Source organism: Lynx rufus, unplaced genomic scaffold (assembly GCF_022079265.1).
Source record: "Lynx rufus isolate CCGP_SWC_20201006 ecotype Redwood Valley unplaced genomic scaffold, mLynRuf1.p SCAF_18, whole genome shotgun sequence".
NCBI lineage: Eukaryota > Metazoa > Chordata > Mammalia > Carnivora > Felidae > Lynx > Lynx rufus.
In genome coordinates this window covers 1,942,763-1,966,433 of record NW_025814832.1, presented here as the reverse complement: position 1 = coordinate 1,966,433, position 23,671 = coordinate 1,942,763, and the positions used below count along the sequence as shown (strand labels likewise).

General features: G+C 48.0%; 1 protein-coding gene across 2 annotated transcripts in view; it reads left to right on the top strand.

Annotated features, from left to right (window-relative positions):
• Window positions 1-4,456, top strand: part of RPA1 (replication protein A1) — a 75,226-nt gene extending 70,770 nt beyond the window's left edge. For both annotated transcript variants that reach the window (XM_047080618.1, XM_047080617.1), the window contains 2 exons: window positions 1,841-1,927; window positions 3,441-4,456. In XM_047080618.1, coding sequence (XP_046936574.1) covers window positions 1,841-1,927; window positions 3,441-3,548 — 195 coding nt within the window. In that variant the 3' untranslated portion in view covers window positions 3,549-4,456. The remainder of the gene's footprint in view (window positions 1-1,840; window positions 1,928-3,440) is intronic.
• Window positions 4,457-23,671: the final 19,215 nt, after the last annotated feature.

The window sequence follows — 23,671 nt, the reverse complement described above, 5'->3', positions numbered from 1 at the left end:
AGAAGGAGAGAACTGTTTTTCATACTTTCCCTAGTCTTTACCCACCCCACCTCCCTGGCTTCATTTGTTCACAAATCACTGTAAATGTAGAGGTTTAAACCATGTATAACAACTTGAGCTTTTTTCTTACTGTCCACCCCCCATTCTTAATTTATGATGAACATGCTGAGCCTCAGATGTATTTCATCACAAACTTTTTTTTTTTTTTTTTAATTTTTTTTTTCAACGTTTATTTATTTTTGGGACAGAGAGAGACAGAGCATGAACGGGGGAGGGGCAGAGAGAGAGGGAGACACAGAATCGGAAACAGGCTCCAGGCTCCGAGCCATCAGCCCAGAGCCCGACGCGGGGCTCGAACTCACGGACCGCGAGATCGTGACCTGGCTGAAGTCGGACGCTTAACCGACTGTGCCACCCAGGCGCCCCACAAACTTTTTTTTTTTAAGTTTATTTATTTATTTTGAGGGATGGAGGGCAGAGGGAGAGAAAGAATCCCAAGCAGGCTCACACTCAGAACCTGAGGTAGGGCTCGAACCCACCAACCCTGAGATTATGACCTGAGCTGAAATCAAGAGTCAGACGTCTGCTCAATGAACTGAGCCACCCAGGTGCCCCTATTCCATCACAAACTTTTAAAGTTTAGAAGTGTGATTTTTGGGGGGCGCCTAGGTGGTTCAGTTGGTTAAGTGTCTGACTTCTGCTCAGGTCATGATCTCTTAGTTTGTGGGTTCGAGCCCCACATCAGGCTCTGTGCTGACAGCTTGGAGCCTGGAGCCTGCTTCGGATTCTGTGTCTCCCACTCTCTGACCCTCCCCAGCTCACATTCTGTCTCTCTGTCTCTCTCTCTCTCAAAAATAAATAAACATTTAAAAAAAATTTTAAGTGTTTTTGGGTTTCGTTTTGTTATATTATGTTGAAATATGCATAACCTAAAATTTACCATTTTTAAGTATAAGTTCAGTGCATGCATTAAATAGTAACTCCATTTCCCCTTCCCCCAGCCCCTGGCAACCATTCTTCCTTTTTTTTTTTTTTTTTTAATGTTTGTTTATTTTTGAGGATCTGACAGAGGATCTGAAGTGGGCTCTGTGCTGACAGCAGAGAGCCTGATGTGGGGCTCAAACTCATGAGTCGTGAGATCATGACCTGAGCTGAAGTCAGACACTTAACAGACTGAACCACCCAGGAGTCCCCCCACTCCCTACTGGCAGCCATTCAACTTTCTGTCTCTATTAATTTGACTACTGTAGGTAGAGTATTTTAATTTTTTTAATAAAATTCTACCCAAACAGTTTTATGTAATGAAATATTGCCTTTAGAGTAGTCATTTCTATTCAAACCACTGGGGGTAATTTTTTTTTTTTTTTTTTTTTGAGAGAGATTTTTCTCAAAAGTCTTTTCAAAACTCTTCTTTAAAAACAAAATCCTAGGGGCACCTGGGTGGCGCAGTCGGTTAAGCGTCTGACTTCAGCCAGGTCACGATCTCGCAGTCCGGGAGTTCGAGCCCCGCGTCAGGCTCTGGGCTGATGGCTCAGAGTCTGGAGCCTGTTTCCGATTCTGTGTCTCCCTCTCTCTCTGCCCTTCCCCCGTTCATGCTCTGTCTCTCTCTGTCCCAAAAATAAATAAACGTTGAAAAAAAAAATTTTTTTTAACAAAATCCTAAAGATTTTATTTTTAAGTAATCTCTACACCTAATGTGGGGCTTGAACCTACAACCCCAAGATCAGGAGTCACACGCTCTTCCAACTGAGCCAGCCAGGCGCCCCTTCAAAAATCTTAATAGATATTTTCAAATGGTCTGGTAGCTTCCATGCCTAAAGTTTTACATTTGTTTTTGCAGAATGAGCAAGCGTTTGAGGAAGTTTTCCAGAATGCCAACTTCCGAACTTTCATATTCAAGATCAGGGTGAAACTAGAGACCTACAATGTAAGTGAGGTCACCTGGGATGCAGGAGGGCTAGCAGTGGGAAGCTACTGTTTGTCACCCACAACAACAGTGCAGTGACAGCTGTCACATCATTGCTTGCTGTGTGCCAGACTTAGTACTAAGTGCCCTGCGTTTATCACTCCTCGAGTCTGCCCAGCACTGAGGTACTGTTATTATCTCCATTTTCAGAGGAATAACCTAACTTAGAGAGGTTGAGTGTTTTGTCCAGTGTCTAGCATCTGGGGAGAAAATGCTTATGGTCTTTTCAGTTAAAACCTGGGGTTTTTTGTTTGTGTATTGACAAAGAATGGTAAGGTGTTTAGTGGATTCACATCTTCCATGAGGTTTAAGCTCCAAAGTTAGTGTATGAAACAAAGAACACACATAGTTAAAATTACCTTGAAAACTCCTTTAAGTTGCCTGTAACATCATGTAATTGTATAGTCATAATACAACAGCATTTATTGGGCACTTATTATCTGCCAGTTACTGTTCTACACCTTTTACTGTAGATATCATCTCACTTGGTCCTGCCAGTAACCTGGATGTATAGGAACTATTGTTATCCCTGTTTTATTACTGAGAAACTGTAGGCTTACAGAGAACAAGTCATTTGCCCAAGTCCTGTGCCAGCATGTGGCAGAACTAAGATTCCAGCCCCCAGCTTCAGAGCTTTGTTCTTAACCGTGCTTATAAATCGGACTAGTGATTACTGAGCACACACACTAGAGCATGTGAGCCCCTGCACTACACTGTGTATCCTTTCTGGGTATCACATCATGCTTCCTCTAAAGACACTGCACAGTCCTGATGAACGAGTGAGGAGGGAGGCTTCTGAAAACATCTCTGCTTATTTTGGGGTTTCCCCATTCTTTTTCACTATTAGACCTTAACCCTGATGGATGTATTCTGCTAACAGATGTGTTCGTTTCTATGGGCATTAAATGAGTAGGAAGGCAAATGTCTGATAGAGTGTCTGAGGTGAGATCCAGGGGCCATTTGAAGGGTCATTCAGCCTCTCATGGTATGGACGGGAAGGTGAGGCACAGAGAGGTGGTCTGTTGCAGAGCCGAGATGGGACCCAGGCCAGGTGTCCCTCCTCTGCCTCAGGTGCCTTTGCTTTCACACCGCTTGCAGAACTAACTGTGTAGCTTTAAGCACATCACTCATCGTCTCGGGGCTCCTGTTTCCACCTTGGCAAAGAAAATAAATCGGCCTTGATAAGCCCGCTTAGGTCCATCCCATTTGGATTCTAGGTTTCTGAGTGCTCGGGAGCATGAGGGAAGGATGAGGGAAGGAGAGGGGCTTCTCCCCACTCTCCCAGCCCCAGAATTCTGGACTTGGCTCTCACTTGTGACTTTTTCTGTATTGGAATTACTGAACACTAAATCCAGCATGCCTTTGTGTTTTCTCCTGCCGGGATCATTGAAACCTCTAAAGCAAAGGGGGTTATCACCACTGCTCCATGCCACGGGCTTTCCTTCGTTTACGAACTGCTTTTCTCTTCTCAAAGGATGAGTCTCGAATTAAGGCCACTGTGATGGACGTGAAGCCCGTGGACTACAGAGAATATGGCAAAAGGCTGATCATGAACATCAAGAGAAACGCACTGATGATGTGAGCAGAGCAGTGCTGATTGGGCAGAAGTTTGAAAAAGCAGAGTTGAAATGAAACAGACTCCTGCCCGCAGCACCCCCCCCCAACCCCCCTTGTGACAATTCCACATTAGGTCCCCAGTGCATAGAGCCTCTCTGCGGCGGACTAGGCGCTTCCTCTCTCAGGCGCATCTTGGAACCCATTGGTAGGCAAAGGACAGTGTGCTCAGGTGGCTGAGGTGTAAACTGTGTCTGACCTAGCGGGTCAGCTGGCGGGAGGTGTAGTGCCAGTCCCTCTGTCTTCAGGCTTTTGTCAGTGATATTAAGATTTCATTATCTTCAAGCAGGAATTATGTCAGAAGTAATTGACCCTAAATCTGCAGACAGTGAAATAAATTATGTAGCTCGGGTTTCCGCCTCTCCAGTGGTGACACCTTCACAACTTGGGTTCCTTCTCCAGAGGGAGAGCCGAAAAGGGGCTGTGCGGAACCTGTATTTTAGTGTGTCTTTCTAGAATTCAAAGGCTTTCCTTTCTAGAGATGCCACAGAGTTGTTAATGCTTGGAATGGCAATAGGGTAGAATTATTAATCAAAGAGATGTCTTTTATATCTGAAGAATATCCTTCCTTCAGGGTTTAATAGACTGAGTCAGATGGGTCTGATATTAATCAAAATTGTCTCTTCTGAGGAAGGCTGATAAGCATTGACTTGCTGTCCCCCAGGGACATCCAGGCAACTACAAAGCATTGCTTTAGTTTTTACTTCAATTAATGTTGCATTTTGGTTGGCGAACGTATACTTTTTCTACCTGTACATATTTTTTGCATTTGTAGGTTTCATTTCTTGATTAAAGCTATGTTAAATAGAAGGGATTTTGAAGGAAGAAGCTCTTTGTTTCCCCTGCTTTGTTTTAATAAACAGAAGCTTCTCTGTGTGTGAATCCTACTTTCTTTGAATGCAAAGGGTTCTTGTAACTGGAAAGCAATTAATTAGCCTTCATAATAAATGTTCACTTGGGGGAGATGTTAACTCATTACAGACTCACAGATTAGTCCAAAGCGTAGAGATCATTCTTCCTAATGTTTGCAACCCTAAGATGCATCTTTAAAAGAGTGAAAAAACTAGAAACAAAAAGCCATTGTACCCAGGAATGCCGATGATCTGGCACTTTGGGATTTTATTGATGTTTACACAGCAGTCTAACACCAACCAGGCTTTGAAATGTGTACAGACAGTGAGCCAGTAAGAAAACAGTAATTATGCGACTGAGCTTTTCAGTCAGCGAGAGCATGCTTGCTCTGTGTGTTCCTAATCATATTAATTATCTATCCGGTTGCCGCGACCCACCACTTGGCATTTGCTGCACATCCCTCCCCGAGCACCCAGGCAGTGTTGCAGGCAGCCTGCAGCGGGAAGACCTGGTTTTGATTCGTGCCGCTGAGGCGTATGGCGGCCCTCTGTGGAGGTGGAGAACGAGGCTGTCCTGTCGGTCTCATCTTTACCTGTCCTCTTTTGGGAGGAAGTGGCCAGCTCTAGGCGAGATGACTCCTGTTCCTCAGCACAGACAGAGAGGGCCTTTCTCAGGCCCACTGACTGTTTGGACACATTCTGGTCTCAGAGGACGGTCGTCGGGCTGTACTTCCCTTTTTGACTGGGGCCTCAACCATTTTTATGGAAGCTCTTTTCTGTCTGACCTTGCTTATAAAGCACGGACTAGAAAATTACAGTCTTCAGCACGATTCTGGATTGACAAATTGTGGGTTGGAGGTGGTCATCTAGCGTGCAGCCCAGTAACCAGTCTCCCATCTACCAGTGCCGGGCGCCCTGCCCTCTGCTCACGGGCCCTGCCCGTGAAGAGCGCTGACCTACCACCTTGCCCTGACTCAACACCATTGTATCAGTTGCCGCTCGCTCCGTCTCCGTGACCACATGATCAAACCAGCAAATCCATGGAGGTGTTCTGGGGAAGGGCAGCCTCCTGGAGGGAGGATGCTTAGCAGATTCCCCTTCTAAAAATCAGATCACCAGTAGAGGAGCATCAGAAATTGGCTCCACGGTTACGCTCTTAAGAGAAGTGGGTCCCTGAGGATTGCCTAAATAGATTCTGGCCCGCAGTTCTTGGAATTCTCTTGGATATGGTTTACCTCGAAAGGCTGTTCATGTTCTATTTCTCTTCGCTCCGAGATCAATGTTTATTTTGCGTACACCATGACATCAGCGTTAAGCAATTAGGGAAAATCTAATCATTTGCCTTCATTTTAAATGGTTCTTGGATTCCCTCCAGTATCACTGTGAGAGATAAAAAAAATAAATAAAAGGATAATAATCTGATTTCTGTCCATATTTTCAGTGTTTTATGCTTTCCATTAAAGCCTTGCTAATCTCTAGTGTGCTATTCTTTTTTGAACTGCAGGGTCAAAATTTCCCCTTCCCCTGCTTTTTTTTTTTTTTTTTTTTTTTCCTGAGTGGCCTGTCTTGGAAAAGTATAAATAATATTGATCGTGGTATTTAATACACTAATGAAACCCGTGGTTATTGACTACATAATTAATATACTGTCTAAAAGTGAAGTTTGGCAGCCCAGTGTATAAAGGTTTATATTGACTTGTGTTTCTTTGGCAATATGCCTTCTAAGGTTTTATTTATAGAAAATGAAACAGGTTGTTGAGTCTCCTTTCCTTTTCACTTGTTAGAAGGCCACTGCTCCCCTAGTCAATTGATTGTTTCCTTATCTCAGAGAGGATTTCTCTCCCCCACCCCACCCCCCACCACCTTTTTATGTGGTTTGTTAGCTCTTAGTCTTATAATCCACTCTTTATTGGTGGAGTTCTGGTTTTTATTAAACACTTTTGGAAATAATCAGCTTTTCTCAAAAAGGTTAGAGTACAGATGTTTTATTTTCATTGAGAAAACCTCAACTAAGTATATTTGTTATTAAGCTGAGAAGTGTTGTTAATGTCTGTTGAAAAGGAAAGGAATGGGGACTCTTTGGACCATTATCTCTTATGTAAGTAATCTGTGTTTGTTAGAGAAAAATAACTTATAGATAAGAAAAAACAAAATTACCCATAATCCCACAAATCAGCAGTAGCCACTTGTAGAACTGATTTTTCTATGCATATGTGCATAGAAATGTGGTTTTAATTGAAATAGGATTACACTATGCATACTATTCTGTAACGCTTTTCCCCTAGCATGATAGGATGGACATCTTTGCTATTTCAATAAAAATAGATCTGCATAATTTTAACTGGTATTTGGCTATGTGGAAGTATAAATTTATTGAGCCAATTCACTTGCTGGATGCTTATACTTTCCAATTATTTTTAAACTTTATTTTTGTTAAGATATGATTGGCATAGGAGCGCCTGGGTGGCTCAGTCGGTTAAGCGGCCAACTTCGGCTCAGATCATGATCTCGCGGTTCATGGATTTGAGCCCCGCATCCCCGTGTCGGGCTCTGTGCTGACAGCCCGGAGCCTGGAGCCCACTTTGGATTCTGCGTCTCCCTCTCTCTCTGCCCCTCCCCTGCGTGTGCTCTGCCTCTCTCTAAAATAAATAAATATTAAAAAAAATTTTTTTTAAAGATATGACTGGCATATAACATGTGTTCATCTTAGAGTTACATATACTTCCTAATTGCTATCATAAACTTAGCTTTTGATGGGCAGGAACATTTATCCTTTGTGGCACTATGAAAATATATGCCTTCTTGTGTTAGCTTTCCTGATGGCTTTCTCCGTGTCTTATTCCAATGATAACTCCTCTAACCCTGTGTACCATCAAAGACTGGCAGGTAATTTGAGCAAGCCCTAGAATCCTCTGGAGCAAAAGCAGGTAGATTAATGTAGGGACGGGAGGGGAAAGGAAGGCTCCGAAGCCATAGGCGGCTCTACCCTCCCTCCACGGGTGGCGGCTGTGAAGAGGCCCCAGATCCTCCAGTGTTCTGCCAGTGTGGCAGAAATGGCCGCTTGAGAACACATTTGACTTGCTTCGTAAATCAGTATATATCAATGATTCTTCACCCACAGCTATTAGTTAATGATTTTTAAATCTTTTAATTATATTTGTGACGACGGCTTTGTTGTTAAGGAGAGTATGTAGCACTTGTCTTCATTGATTGCCTTATAAGTGATTTGAAATCAAGACACCTTGTCCCCAGGAACCCTGGTCTGTCTGGAGCAAGGCTTGGGGCTAAGTAGTAATATCACAAGTCAAATTAAAATTCAGTAAGTGGAGGGGTGTCCGGCTGGCTCAGTCGGTAGAGCATGTGACTCTTGATTTCCGGGCGGTGAGTTCAAGCCCCACATCGGGCATAGAGATTACTTAAGGGAATAAAAAAATTTTTTTCAGTAAATGGAGAGATCACTGGAGACTGGAGTCTTCAGGAAGGACTTCACAAAGAATTGGGTGATTTCAGACTCACAGATCATAGCCTTCTTCTAGATCAGGGGCTGTCCAATCTACGTGGAGGAGCACGTGTCGCACCTGGCAGTGGTGGTTCTGTGTGACGGCAGATGAAGCGTGTAGATGCCACGAAAGGTAGCTGGCCTCGGAGTTCCTTCTGTGAATAATGTTTGACCCGTGGTGGTGGAAGGGACTAACGTTTTCTATTGCCGGCTCCCTAACTCTTGCATCTGACCTGTCAGAGTTTGTGATTTGCCAGTGAACTCGTGGGTGTACTTGAGACTTTGAACCAACCAACGGGCCATTTTCACAGCCTTTCAGCTTTGCGAGGCTCTTGATGACTATCCCCTTGCACCCCCCTGCTTCTTAGCTGTTGATAAACCTCAAAAGGTATAATCTTCAAGAAAACAGTTTTCTTTTTTTCCAGCCTTGACTGTAGACCACATGAGAAACTTAATCCCACCTGCCTTGTGAGAAGTATTTATATCCTATTCAAAAGTTATCATGTAAACTTTTAATAATTGTGAGCCATTCTTATAAAACCATACCTGCTCCCTAGTGTATTACCCAGTTGGTAATTGGAAGTTTGTGCTGTCATTAAAAATGACAGCTTCCTCAGATAACATTCTTGGTGCTTGTAAAATGCAGATAACTCAGCCTATATTTATCTTGTGTGGGGGGCAGCTTCCTTTCCATGGTTAGGTAACCTGGGGCTGGTGCCTGGGAGAGCAGGGGAGCTCGCCGCAGGGAGCGAGCTCGTGAATGCCCTGCCCTGAGACGAGTCAGAACAACCAGGACTTTTCAAAAATAAGCCCCAATTGGACTCTCCTCTTTCCTCTCACAGTTGACACTGCTGTTCATGTCGAAGTTTATTTATATCTTCAGTCAGCCATGGTGCAGAGGTCATTTCTATTGGCCTAAAATTTTAGAGGCTTATATGTTTGCCTGGGAAAGCTGATCTCCCCAGCACTTAGGCTTGAAATGCAAAGCCTGTCTTCTGCAGGAGGCTTGCCGTCTCCATAGCACCCCTTCTCCCACCACCACCATTTCCTTCTCCACTATTTATTTAAAATTTGAATAGCTTTAGAAGGTGCATCCCTGTAAATGAGCTCTCCTCCTGTAATGGGTCCTCTCCAGGCAGCAGACCTTCCATAAAGGAGCCACTAATTAAGCAGAAAACGGTTTGTCTTGCTTAGCCACGTTCCACGAATCTAGCAGTCAGTTTAGAAGATGGCAACATCCTTCTTTATAGCTATGATTTTTAAGAATACTCTTCTGTCTCTCCGCCAGTGGTTAGGGTCTGTGTGTGCGTGTGTGTCCCTGTTCCTGTCTTGCTCTCCATTTTTGAGAGGAAGATCCGTTTCTGTGGACCCTCATTTTTATGAAAATCCTTATTAAAGTTACTCTTTCAGGATCAAACCCACGCCGAGCCTTCCTGGTTGGAGAGTGGTGCTGTGGGGATGTGCGTCGATTTGCAGTGGAGGCACGCGCAGGCTTTCAGGGAAGATGCCTGTCAGTCAGATGGGTCTCGGGTGGTGAGAGGCCTGCACGGCTCTCCCCTCGGTCCGAGGGGGAATTGAAGGTGTTAGCAGGCTTACCCGGCCGCACCGCTCACGGCCTGGTGTGCATGCCGCACATGCCTCCTAATAGAACCTCCGGCTTCTGGAGCCAAGTCTCATTTTGTGTGTGTGATTAAATTGCGGGTGGCTAGGAAAAGCAGAGCCCTCTTAATTAGAGAGCGACATTCTCGCATAGTAGTTGTGCTCCGTTCGTGGCATAATTGTCACAGCAAATTACCAGTTAGGTTAAATATTGAGCTGGTAGTTCTCAGAGCTTCAATTATTTCCTCCACCCCGCCCTCCCCGCCCCCTCCTACCCTCACCATCACCTGCTATCCTGCACTTCTAACTTGATCTTCTGCCAAGTGGTAGCTTTTAAGTGAGGCTTAGAGAAGATACACTTTACAGCGGGAGCAATAAATCTGGCTTTGGGCAAGTTGTAGGATGCCGAGAACATCTGAATGAGGGGTGCAATTTTTGCTTGGTGTGCGGGGGGTATGCTGGGTCATCTTACAGGTCTTCTGACTCCAGCTATAAAACCACTAGGTGAGTCGGTATGTCCAGCATGGGTGTCTCTAATGTGAAAACCCTACATCTGAGATGCCACAAGAAATGCAAAGGAAATGGAAGAGCTGGTCCATTTTAATTTTAATTAAATTTTATATTTCTAAATTTTAATCCATGACGGGAAACCCCACAAAATGGAAGCACGCTTTTTATAAACAAGCAAAATTACACAGAGCAGACTGAGTACACGGTGTTGGAGAGGAGGAAACGGAATCTGGTAGAGGCAGTCACAAAACTTCTGAGTTGTCATTGTAAAGGTGCCAAGAATGGCCCGGCAGGGAGAAAGCAGAGGGACTCTTCAGGGTGGAGGAATGGCACACGGCACAGGCACGGGAGTAGGAGAACGTGAACCTGGCGTGGGTGATCCCCAGGAAATTAGTTTAGTTCCAGGGGTAGACTTTGGTCGAGAAATAAAAAAGGAGATGGCCGGAACATCAGGAGCGCAGCCTGGACCTCGATTTTCTCGGAGCTTAATGCTTAAGCCCTTTGGAATGCAGGTCTCAGCGAGTGTCCTTTGTCTTTAATTGCCCTTTGAGTTGCTCCGAGAGCCCGTGTTCTGGCAAGCCAGGTACACGGGAAGATTGCTCTGGTGCAGCCTGTCTGCTTAGCCAACTAAAGAGCTGAAGAAATCCTGCAGGGGCTGTTATTGGAGTGTTGTGCACTCCATTCCTCACAGGCTTCATGCTGGGCTGCTCATTTTCTCTGGACAAAGATAGACTGGCTCCCTCTCTTGTTGATGGAATGAAAATTCTCTCTTGCGTTATGGCTCATGTGATAACTTTGGTGGCGGTGCTGTGGGGATAATGAAGAGTCTCTTAATGGCTCTAGTTAAACCTGGTAATATCGCTCTATCAACCTTCAGCCGGCTGTGGGAATCTAACCCAGATTCGTATTCCTAAACGTCTAAAACCTGCCACTGGCATCTTCAGAGTGCTAATAAGGAGCTGGCCGGCTCTCGGCTGTTTCCTGGAGCATATGTGGAAGGCAGGGCTCGTTTCCTGACTCTAGAATGGTGCGTCTTCCAGTTCCAGCTCCCCAGCCCAAGGTCAGTCTCCTCGGATAAACTTGGGAAGTCCAAGTCATTTCGGCTACAGCCTCCCCCTTGGCCGTCTCTTGCTGCTGGCATGCTGGTTTAACGCCCCCAGTGGAAGAGCTACTCCTTTTATTCTGGAAAATGGGGAAATGAATTTGCTTCAGGACCTGCCTAGGTCTAACGAGTCCAGTCTGTAAGCAGGCCTTGCTCCGTGTCTGAGGCGTGTGTGCACATGTATGGCGTGCGTGTGCACGTGCGTGTGGCACGTGAGCGTGGGTGCCCTTGGCTACAAGAAGATGTGCGCAGCAATGGCTGCTGTTCCTTCACGCTGGCCCACTTCAGCCCTGCTCTCAAGAGAGCTGGTGGATGTGGCCCCCTTAAAACCCTTTTCCTAACTGAAAATGTCTCCTAGTCACCCCCAAATGGAGAAGTAGGCAGGTCACTGCCAAGGCAACTTTTTGGTGCACATTAGGAAAGTGGAAGCCACATGCTGAGGCAGAGGCAGGGGAAAAGGGGAGGGACTAGGAGAAAAAACGGCATAGGTGGGAAAGAGGTTATTGTTAACCCAAATTAAATAATGGGAATGACAATTACGAACGGCAACGAGGGCAATGATTGGGCAGCCGGAACTACACAAGACCATGACTAATGGCTCTCCTGGGAAACGGGGCTCAACCTCCTCTCCTGGAAGTCCGGGAAGGGGTCTCTCCACCAACCAGGGGCGGAAGGCAGGGCCTGCCACTGCCTGATTTAGCCTGGAAGTTGAAATCGCTGGAGCGGTTTATAGAAACACCGGAGTGAGCTGTGGCGCACAATCAGGACGCAGGATCCAGAGATGATAGCATAAATGTTTCAAATGTGCTCAGGGTAATTAGTTTTGAATTACCATGTGCATATTTTAAACATTTAAATGATCATCCAGGTTTTCGCAAACAGTTTCACGCGAATTCGCGTCGCTCCCCCTCCCCCCACCCCGGGAAGGCAGCCGGGCGGCCGCGCTCGAGATGGAGCCTGGCGGAGCGTAGCTCTGCGGCTTGGGCGCCCAGAGAGGGGCGGCGGAGGGCGCGCTAAAGCCTTGGATAAAGGGGGATTAGGCTGCAGCCCCGGGTCCTGGCTCAGCCAGCTTGCCCAGGACTTTCCTTCATCCGCGCCAATGTTGTCTGTGCCAGTTTTTCAAAAACGATTTGTTCAGCCTTTAAGTTTTCCATTGTGCATGAAAAGGCAATTCCATTTGGGGTGTGTGTGTGTGTGTGTGTGTGTGTGTGTGTGTTTCTTTGGTTTGGGTTGGTTTTTTTTTTTCTTCTTTCTTTTATTTTATGAAGCTGGACAGTGGGGAGACTTGAAAGATGACTAGCCAGGTAAGAACCACGTGTGGTATTTTAAACGGGTGAACGTGTTCCCCAGTCATTCAGGGCAAACTCCCTTCCCGCAACTTCAGTCTCCCTGATGTTTGGCCCGGAATGTAAACAGCAATTTCTAAAATCCCCAAGTCAGTAGAGGGTGGAAAAGGCAAAGGTTTTCATGCCACAGCCCTGGAGCCTCCCTCCTCCTACAAGTCATTGTTAAAGGGGGCGCCCTCCGGCATCTTACAGAGGCTCCTTCGAGGCTCTTCGGGCTCTGGGAGTTTAAAGCGAACTCTTTAACTTTATGAACCTGAATGTAGAGTAATGGCTTGGAAAAGCTGCCCCGCATCCTTTCTTTCCTGTCAAATGTTGTTTCTCCAGCAGGGGGAGCTGGGAGAATAGAAACTCTGAGCCAGTGCCTAGGACCTTTGAGTGGGAGCTATCTCTGCTGAGATCCTGATTGAATGAAAATTGTTCATTATGCAAACTGTCTGGTTCAACACACAGAGGCAGCCCCCAGGCACAAACCCCAAGTAGTTGCTTTTTCTCTCCCCAGATTAAAACATATGAATTGCTTTGATGTAATCTTATAACAAAGCCTAATAGAAATTTTATTTCTTCTGAAGTTGCCTGTCATTTCTTATTGCCCCCCTTCTTCTGTCCTATTAATACCCTTACAGTCAGGAATCTGCAGCTGAGTTTAGATTGTGTTTGAGGATGAGAGCAGTGTGCTTTTCTCGGTATGGCCCAGGTTATTTAAATACAGTTACACCGCTTGCAATATGTTTAATCTCTTGGTCCCACCCACCCACCCCACACACTGCTATTTATCATTTTAATGGAACGCTACAGAATATCACATTATGCAATGTGTTTAAATTGATAAATTGTATTAGAAAAATATTGGATAGGATGTTTTAATGGTAAGTGGGTTTTTGTAGAAATATTTTCTCATTATTAGATCGGCTGCTTGCAGGGTAGAAATTGTAAAGATTTGGGAATAAGCTATATTTATGACCTATTCGGCTAATTAAAATTAAAGCATAATTTTAGCATGAAGTTCCTGCAAGACTTTGCAGAGAGGGTGGAGGAAGAAACTTGCCCAAATCCAGTTACTTTTAAATGTCAGTTGCCATAACAACTTCACATGAGCCATATTTTTACTTGAAAATTCCTTTTAGGATTCGGTTGCTATAATAATTTGCCTCAGCTCTTTTTAGGAGGCATATTTCCCTCTTTTCCTTTTGTGATCATTTCAAGGCTTTCATTACTATAACAAAAATGACCATGCAAACCTCAACTCTTCCTTTTTGCACGCACCAGGGCAGAGTGGCCCCCCCAAAATAGAAGTGTGGGCTATGGGGAGTTCTTCTGCAGGCAAGACTCTCTCGGGTCACCAGGGGAAGGGGCCGAGTTCTAGGGGTCCATTGCTGCGGGAGCCAGTGCCCTTCTTGGTGGAAATTATTAAGCCAACAGAATTTTTTAAGTGTGGCTGTTCACCTTTTCTGTGTCTTTAGGTTTTGCATAAGGCAAAGACCAGTCTGACCCTCTCAAGGAAGGATGGTTCCGCTCACATATTCTGAAGGCCTACCGGCTGCCATCAACTTGTTCGGTGGAAATACTGGCATTTGATGACTAAGTGAGGCAATCCCTGAAGTATTTTCTTAGAAGCAAAGTGGTAGCAGAGTCAAGTTCAGTGCCCTTTCTTTCGCTGTTCGGCTGTTAACCTTAATTCATTAGACAGTATGACCTCAGAGAAGCACCTGCATCTAAGATCTCTTCTGGCCACAGACACACCAGAGGGGACTAATTGCTGCCAGCCTTGGAGCTCTGTCTGGAGCCTTCCAGTTACGTCTGGAGCAGGCGTTGTCATTGTCGAGGGCAAGCTCACGGTCCCGAGGAAAAGGTCTCATAAGTGGGCAGAACATTTAATTTCCAAAGACTCCTGGTTCCACCTCCTTGAAGGAGCACGGCCGTTGTGTTCACCTCCCTTGGCCCTGGCGGAAGCTGTAGTCAGGTCTCTGACCTGACCTGCCACAGCTTTAGCGGCCACGGCCCCTCTTCCTGGGTCTTGCCTCGGACCTTCTGTTCCCTCTCCCATCTCTTCCTACACCCACTCATTGGTGGGATCTCCACCTGTCACATCTTTCCTAGGACTCTGAAGCTTGCAAAGGGACAGTGGAATTCCTGCAAAGAGGGGCGCAGAGAAAGAGGCGCCTTGGTTACAAGCCTGCCTTGCCCCGAGATTCCCTGTTGCGCAGACTCCTGGTGTCCCTACCTTGGCAGTGAGGGCAATATCTGCCCCCGCTCCCGCCTCATAGGGCGGAAGTGATGATCAAATGCGATGGTTTGTGGGAAAGAGAAAGCATAAAACATTCCATAAAGATACAACAATAATTGGTTAAGTGGCCGACTCTTGATTTCGGTTCAGGTCAGGTCTCTCTCTCTCTCTGTCTCAAAATAAACATTAAAGAATTTTTAAAAGGCACAACAATAATTATTATTATATTTTCTCCTCTGGGTGATCCAGACTTTGGAGGTAGGGAGCGTCTACTCTAGAAAAATCAGCTGGGCTGGCAACATGACTGCTCTTTTCAAACCTCGGTGATGTGCCTCTGCAAGATAACTTTGGTGAAGGTTTGCACCTGTTTGGGGATGTTCAACATTTTGATTGTTCTGTACACGTCCGCTGAAATGTAATACTTGACATTTCTCCGGCGCTGGTTGTGCCTTTTTTTTTTTTTTAAACCAAGGGTAACTGAACTGTATGTTCAGGGAAATTGAAATAAAACATTATTGTTTGGTTTAGATGTGCAACTGAAATTTCTGCTTCATTTTAACCCTCCTCTGAGGTCTTTAGTCCTTTCCCCACTCTCCAGCCCCCAGGCATAGGACTGTCCCTTCACGTGTGAGGACAGGTGGCATGGCAGGTGCTGGGGACACAATATGTGGTCAGACGGATCTGAGTTCAAATCCCACGTCTTCTACCTACCGGACCTCAGAATTCATTCCCTTGCCTACAAGACAAGGTTGAGAACAATGCGTGCCTTTCAGGCCTGTTGTGACAAGTAGAAATAATATACATAAAGCCCCTAGCATATAGGGGACTAAATTCAAAGCCTGCAGGGCTAGTTGCTCCCCAGGCTTGTGGAAGCACTGCAATTCCTCCGCTCGGTCTGGCCCCACTGCCGGCGCCCTGTGACCTCTGGGGGGATATTTTCATCCCCTCAGCTGACGAGAATGAGGCAGCCTCTAAGAGCCCAGTGGTGACCTTCATGTCTAGAGTTCCTGAAGGCAAATCTGGGACACTGGGTGTGGATGGCATCACGGGTAGGTCAGCCTTGACTCAACCAAAGGAAAGTGTTTTCTCGGGGCCCCTGGGTGGCTCAGTCGGTTGAGCGTCCGACTTGGGCTCAGGTCACGATCTCACAGTCTGTGGATTCGAGCCCCACGTCAGGCTCTGTGCTGACAGCTCAGAGCCTGGAGCCTGTTTCCAATCCTGTGTCTCCCTCTCTCTCTGCCCCTCCCCCAGTCTCACTTTGTCTCACTCTGTCTCTCAAAAATAAATAAATATTTTTTAAAAATTAAAAAAAAAAAAAAGAAAGTGTTTTCTCATTATTAGAGCCGACCAATGACATAATAGGTCACTCTAGAATATAATGAACTTCCATCCCTTTTCCACTAAGAGACGGCTGTTAAACATTTGCAGAGCCCCTGTAGGAGAGGAGCCCAGTGCTTGGCCCTTGCAACTCAAGGCTTCAGGCCATGGACCGACAGCGAGCAGGGACATCCTGGCTACAGCGTTTGGCCCAGCACTCCCCTTCTGGTCCCCTGGGATGCCTTGTGGGCACAAAGCTCTGCCGTGGTCTGCCATCGTAGAAACTGCCTCACAAGGTTTTCGGGGCCAAGTGGCACTCTGAGACAGGAAATGGTTTTGAGAAGAGAGGCCTGGCTTTGAGGAGAGGCTCGGTATCCCTGTGGCTTTGTTACAGAGCCCAAATTGCAAGCATCTCAAGGGTAGGCAGAGGGTCCAGTGGGAGGTGGCCTAGTCCTCGAGAGATGGCTTTGTCCTGGGAGCAGTTCTCCAGATGGCGTTGGCTGTCATGGTGGGTTGAATGACAGCTCCCCAAAAGATATGTCTAAAGGAAACTGCGAATGTGACCTCATTGGAAAAAGGGTCTTGGGGCTCCTGGGTGGCTCAGTCGGTTAAACATCAGACTCTTGATTTTGGCTCAGGTCATGATCTCGAAGTTTGTGACTTCAAGCCCCGCATCGGGCTCTGCACTGACAGTGAGGAGCCTCTTTGGGATTCTGTCTCCCTCTCTCTCTCTCTGCTCCTCTCCTGCTTGGGCACACACTCTCTCTCTCTCAAAATAAAATAAAAAATTAAGAAAAAAAAGGTCTTTTCCGACATAATGTGTTAGGGGTCTCTAGGTGACATCTTCCTGTGTATATGGGTGGACCTGAAATCTAATGACATTTGTCCTTAGAAGAGGAGAGAAGGCCGACAGAGAAGGGGATGTGAAGACAGAGCAGAGATTGTAGCTACAATCTGTATATGTCTACAAGCCAAGGAGCACCGAGGACAGCTGGCCGCCACCAGAAACAGAGAGAGGCACGGAACGGATCTCCCTCAGAGCCTCAGGAAGGAAGCAACCTTACTGACACCTGGATTTCAGACTTCTGGCCTCCAGACCGGACAGAATAAATTGCTGTTGTCTGTAGCCAGCCAGTTTGTGTCGTTTGCTCCACAGCCCTAGGAAACCAATACAGCTGTTGTTCTGCCATCTTGAATTCTCTCACGCCCTTCCGGCTGGGCCAGTGAGTGGCGCAGTGGGGCCCCTCATTTCCATTGTATTCTGGGACCAACTGTGACCCCTCGTTCCTGGGGCTGTTCAGTTAGTCTCCTCAGCTCAGTGCTCCCTCTTCTCTGTCCCCAAATACTTCCTGGTATCCGCTTTCTTCCACACCAGGTACAATGCTGTTGTATTGTTAACGGCTGGGGTTTTATTGCTTAATGATGTCTGAGCCACAGCATGAGGGAACACGGGGCCATTAGCACAAGGCCTGTGCCCCATGCAAAAAAAGGCACATCCCCAACCAGAAGAACATTTTTGAAAATCACCTAAAAAAATAAAAAAGTGGCACCGAGCACGCAATAAACAGCTTTCAGCCACAGTCTGCCAGCCACAAATTTAATCTGTTTTGACCTGGACACAGCTGTTTCCCTCTCTTTTCTTCGGCGTCTTCTTGTGAACTGGCAGTGGCCAAGTGCCCATTGTCATTGGCAGTGAGTTTCCATGTGGAAAGACACTTTAATGAGAGAGCTGGCACCACGTCGTCCTAGGCCTTGGTGGGTATTGTTCTCTCAGCAAAGTTTTTAGCTAACGAGTTTGGGGTTTTTGATCTCGAAAACACTAGGGACATAAGCTGGAAGGCCCAGCAGTGACATTCCTTTGGAGACTAACAGAGCCAACACTGTTTTCCAGGAGCTGCAGATCCGCCCGCCAGGGGTCTGGAGGCAGCCCCGCAGCAGGGGTGGGGACGCTGGGCTCTCCCCTCCCACCCACCGCAGCCCCCACCCTCGCTCCTGCTTTCTCCTGGAGAGAGCACCAGAACCCCTGGGTGTGCTTCTCCGAGCTATGGTGGCCCATCCTGCTTCGGCAGAAGACGCGTTTCTTCTATGTGCAGCCCGGGATTAGCATGGAAATAGAGACATCATTCTTTAGGGGACCTCTGTTGACATCTCCTTCACACATCAGTATTGGGGAATCAGTCCCTGGGCTGTGCTCTGAGGAGAGAGGATACATTCATCCTGTCTCCTGGCAGGTGGTACCCAAGGAGCTCCCGCATTGGACCCTGTCGCTACAGAATGTCAAACATTCTGGTTGTTGCGGATTCTCCCAGCCAGGCTCCGATGTCTGAGGAGTAGCGGCCTTTCTCATTCTCGGGACTAATATGAACCTTTCAAACCTTTTGCTCTTTTTTTTTTTTTCTTCCCTTTTAATATTCTTTTCTGTCTGTGTGAAAGCACCAAGCACTGAATGCTGCTAAAAATGAAGGGAGCTGTCAAAAAGTCAGAAAGGAAGGGAAAAATCAAAGTCACCCCCAGCCGCAACGGCTGAAAGGTGCGTCGTGACCTGTCCCCACCACTCTGCGGGACGGAGTGCCTGTGCCAGCCCAAATGCCACCGATCCACGGCCCTGTGTGGTGGTGAGGAGTGTGGGCACCAGGGTACTCCCCAAATAATGCAACATTTAAACTGCTTCCATGTCCCTTTCACACACCTCTGCTTCACTTCTTAATTATTGGCAGCGTTTGACTTCCAAGGAGGCCTCTTTGGCCCATGGAACCCATTACCCCCACCCCCCCACCCCCGACCCTGTGCACGTGCTGTGGCCTCACACAGAAGGGTGACACATTTTGTGGCAACAGACTGTGATTTGGGGGCGAGGGTTGTGATCCCCAGGGCGGGAGAGATGCTGGGAGAGAGGCAGTCTCCTGCCCTGGACAGAAGCATCTTTAATGGAGTCCTCAGCCGTGGCAGAGGGAGGGGTGCTGGAGGGAGAGGCAGGAAACTGCGGCACGAAGTGTAAATATGATGATTGTTGTCTCTTTCACGGGAAGTAAATAAATCAGCCTGATGTAGATTCGAGAGGTGGCTGGTGATGCTGTGTACTTACACAGCGTCTCGAGCCTGGCCTCTTCAGGGCCCTTCAGACGTTGATTCATTACGCCGTCCAGCGCCCATGGAGGGCGGAGGTGGGAGAGTTATTATCCTTTCTCTAAAGTGAGGGGCCGAGAGAGGCTAAGAGGCGGTGAGTGGGGAGTGGAAGACGGCAGTCCCAGCCGCACATCGCGTGTCTCCGCCACTAGATCATGCTCCACTTAGAAGCAAGTAATTGTCAGGTAACCTATTTTTCGGGGGCTAATTTCAGCATATGAGGACTTTGTCTCCTCCGTATATTTCTTTGCCTGAAAAATGTATGAGTTTATGGAGAGGGAAAGGACGATGCTAACCATGCGCCAAGCTTGTCTGGGAAAGGAGGGTTCAAGCGAGAGAGAGCAGGAGGATCTGACCCCCCCACCCCCACCCCGCCAACCGTCAGCCCCCAGCCCCACGTGGATGAACACTTGAAAAGGGAAATGCATTGTATAGGCGGAATCCTGAGGCTTATGGCCTGGGGTTTCGTGAAAATACGGATCCGAAATTGTTTTCTCATTAGGAATATGTTGACCAAGTGTCGTGAGGAAGGGCTGAGCCGGGGAGAGGTAGCCGGATGCTTCGGCCTAGCCCGTGGGTTCTGCTCAGCAGCCCTGCTGAGGCAGTGGGACAGCAGCAGCTGGGGTTTGCAAATGGGTGGGAAGTGCCTGAGTCTTTGTCATCCCAGGCCTGGAGTTCAACCAACCGACGGACCGTAGCTTGGGAAAGCCAGGAAGTGAGGAGAGGAGGAGATTCGGACACAGGAGGGTCGGCGTGTGGGAATAATTCTCTGCAGCTCTGTTGCCTGTACTGGACCGTCCAGGACTCTCGGCAGCCCCCTAGCTCTCCTGGGTGCCCGGGAACAGGAGGTGAGAGCAGACGGGTTGCGGGTGGAGCTCCGTCATGTGCGTTACCAAGGAGCAGTTGAACAGAGGAAACTGCCTGCCACGTCCCCGAAGGCCAATGTCCTCCAGCACCAGCAAGTGTGCAGCCAGCACCAAGTGCCACGCGTCAGGGTGGCTGTGGCTCGGCGCCTCACCGATGGCATGGCAGATGGGTGCAAACCAGCACCCCCAGGCGCCCGAAGGCACACCTGGGCACGCCCGCCGGGGCATCACTTCCACCCCTTGTGTATACATGAAGGGGAGAGGAAGCTGTTGCAAGCCTCGCCCCTGCTTACTTAGCCCAAAGCAGCGGGGCCCAGACTGATCCCGGCTATATCGGGCAGGCCCTGTGGGGACGTAATGGTACGCGTTTAGCGCCGTGGCAGGTACTCGCCACCATTATAGCTATCTGACGTGCACCCGCTCCCGCTCCCCTCTTCCACTCCTTCCCATCTTCGCTCTCTCGTTTTTTCCTCGCGCTCGCCTCTCTGCTGAATTCTGCATTGACATCAGCACTTCCAAAAACAACAACAAAGGAAAGTAGGTCACTGGCAGTTCCAGGTCGGAGCTGCGCCCTGGTGTCAGCTGAGTCAGGGGTGTGCCCGTCTCATGGACCGAAGAGGGACGCCCCAAACTTTGTGCCGGCTGCCTTGCAGGTGGAGTTGGTCCCCACCCTGTGTTCTTAGGTGGAAGGGTAGGTATGTGCACGTGTAGTGTGTGTTTGCACACCTGCTCCACGAATGGAGCAAGGCTGGGGTTCCTGTACTCAGGGCAACACTCTACTCTGTCCTGGTCCCAGTGTTGGGATTTAAGGGACCCGGGGTACGCACACCTGGTCTTGTGAGCGGGAGGTCAGCCTGCAGATAGCCAGGTTTATTTCCATGCATGTATGTGCACAGGCGCAGCAGCTCTGCCTTCTCTGACCTGTTCCTCGGGGGCTTCACATGTAATATTTCCTCTGCTCTCTATGGTCACGGAGCTCCCAGTTCTACTTGAAAGATTACCCAACACGCTAATTGGGACTCCTGCTGTGATTAAAAGGAAATTTCAGATTAGAGCCACCATGCCATAGAGCTCAGGAAGAAAACAGCTCTTTATAAACCCAGCAGGAGCAGACTTTAAGGTTGTTTTTTTTTTCTGACTTGGAAGCAACTGCATTTTGCTATTGTTTTGCCCGTGAGAATGAGTCAAGTACAAATAGCCACCAGGTATGGTCTGAACCATAAAGAAAGGGGCACTTGTGAGGAGACAAAATTGCAGCTCTCCCCCCTTTCTAATACAACAACCCTAAAGGAGTTATCTCTGCAAGCCTAGATCCTGCCTCGGCCAGCCCCTCTGGTCTCCTGACTCGGGAGACGCCTCCATTCATTCTGGGTCAGCCTTTGCCGGGGATAAAGCTTTTATGAGCAGCCGAGGCTGAGGAGCACATTTCAATCAAGCTCCCTGAAGCGATTAGCTCTGGAGGTCCCCAGAGGTGGCTGGGGGCTTGAGGGGGTTAAGCTGTGGTCAGTGAGAGGCAGGCACAGAACGAGGATCGCACTTCTGAATGATTTCACTTGCCGGGCTGAGCTCTTCGCACGGATACTTTTAGATCTCGTTACCGTGGGCAGCAGCAGGGGCACGCTGTACTAGGCCCCCTGGGCACCTTGCCTTTTAGAGCAGCACCTCTTGTTTCAAAAGGGAAAAAGTCCTCCCGACTCCATTTCTGACCATCAGCCCCAGCCCCCAGCCCCAGTCAAGATTTGTAAACTTTTGTTTTTAATGTTTATTTATTTTTTAGAGAGAGAGAGAGCACAAGCTGGGGAAGGGGAAGAGAGAGAGGGAGACACAGAATCCGAAGCAGGCTCCAGGCTCTGAGTTGTCGGCACAGAGTCGGATGTGGGGCCCGAACCCACGAACCGTGACATCACGACCTGAGCTGAAGTTGGACGCCTAACCGACTGAGCCACCCAGGCGCCCCAAGATTTGCCAGCTTTTTTTTTTTTCAACGTTTATTTTTGGGACAGAGAGAGACAGAGCATGAACGGGGGACGGGCAGAGAGAGAGGGAGACACAGAATCGGAAACAGGCTCCAGGCTCTGAGCCATCAGCACAGAGCCCGACGCGGGGCTCGAACTCACGGACCGCGAGATCGTGACCTGGCTGAAGTCGGACGCTTAACCGACTGCGCCACCCAGGCGCCCCAAGATTTGCCAGCTTTAATGTTGAACCCAAACCCTCCTCAAAGGGAACCATTTGGCTTTATGTAAATAAGCGTCTCCTCAATATTGCCTTCATCAAAAGACCCGAGAAAAGAACATCAGTGTTTGCTGATGGAAAAGTAAAGCTGTCTTTACGGGTAACTGGTTATTTTTGGCAGATAAGTGTCTGCAGATAATGGAGAGGCAGGTAAGAAAGAGGAAGGGGGCTGTTCAAAGAGGCTCACACTGGTAAGCAGGCTCCATGCCCTAAGTGGGGCGAGGTTGGGGCGGAGAGTTTAAGGCAAGGACTGCACTTCCGGCTCCTCCAAAGCCACCATTCCCAGAGTTTCCCAAAGCAGTGAGCCTGCAGAAAGAATTTGGAGGGCTTACCCGGGGTGGACAACGTTTATTTGGCCAACTGGAGACCCTGAGAAGCGGCAAACTGTTATGCACCAAACATTCGTTTATGAAAGAAATCTCTTTTTAGGACACCCCCTCCCTCTCTCACCCAAAAACAGGGACACAGTTTCAGAATAAAGGATTATCTTTAGATTGAATAAATTTGGCTTAATGAAAAGCTCACTACATTAATATTTCATTGCAGATCGGTAGAATCGGGATCCCAGGCCCCTCTGGTCTTCCAACTGGCGTCTGGAAACCACCCGCTGCCGCTTCTGCCCTGTGGCCGCAGCTCTTCGGAATAAAGAGGAAGCAGAGGGCCGGGGTTTAAAATGCTGTTGCCGTCTTCTTCCAGGTTTCACCCCCTTTCCCTTGTGTATATGAGAGAGAGTGGGGAAGTAGACAATTTGGTCAGAGCCAAATGGGTTGAAAGGACAAATTAGTCAAGAATGACTATTTCCAGGGCCCCTGGGTGGCTCAGTCTGTCAAGCGGCTGACTTCGGCTCAGGTCATGATCTCACCGCTCTTGAGTTCGAGCCCCGCATGGAGCTCTGTGCTGACATCTCGGTGCCTGGAGCCTGCTGCGGATTCTGTGTCTCCCTCCCTCTCTGCCCCTCCCCTTCTCATTCTCTGTCTCTCAAAAATAAATAAACATTAAAAAAGAAAAAAGAGGGGCGCCTGGGTGGCGCAGTCGGTTAAGCATCCGACTTCAGCAGGTCACGATCTCGCGGTCCGTGAGTTCGAGCCCCGCGTCAGGCTCTGGGCTGATGGCTCAGAGCCTGGAGCCTGCTTCCGATTCTGTGTCTCCCTCTCTCTCTGCCCCTCCCCCGTTCATGCTCTCTCTCTCTGTCCCAAAAATAAATAAACGTTGAAAAAAAAAATTAAAAAAAAAAAAAGATCCACTTACTTTGTTAAAAAAAAAAAAAAGAAAAGAAAAAAGAAAAGAACGAGTATTTCCACCACAGCCTTCGTGGCTTTTCCTGCCCAGGTTGCCCTTGCAGCCAGTGACATCATCCCAAAGGCAGAGCGCCACCTGTGGGTCAGGGTGGGAAGCTGCAGTGACGCCGAGGACTAC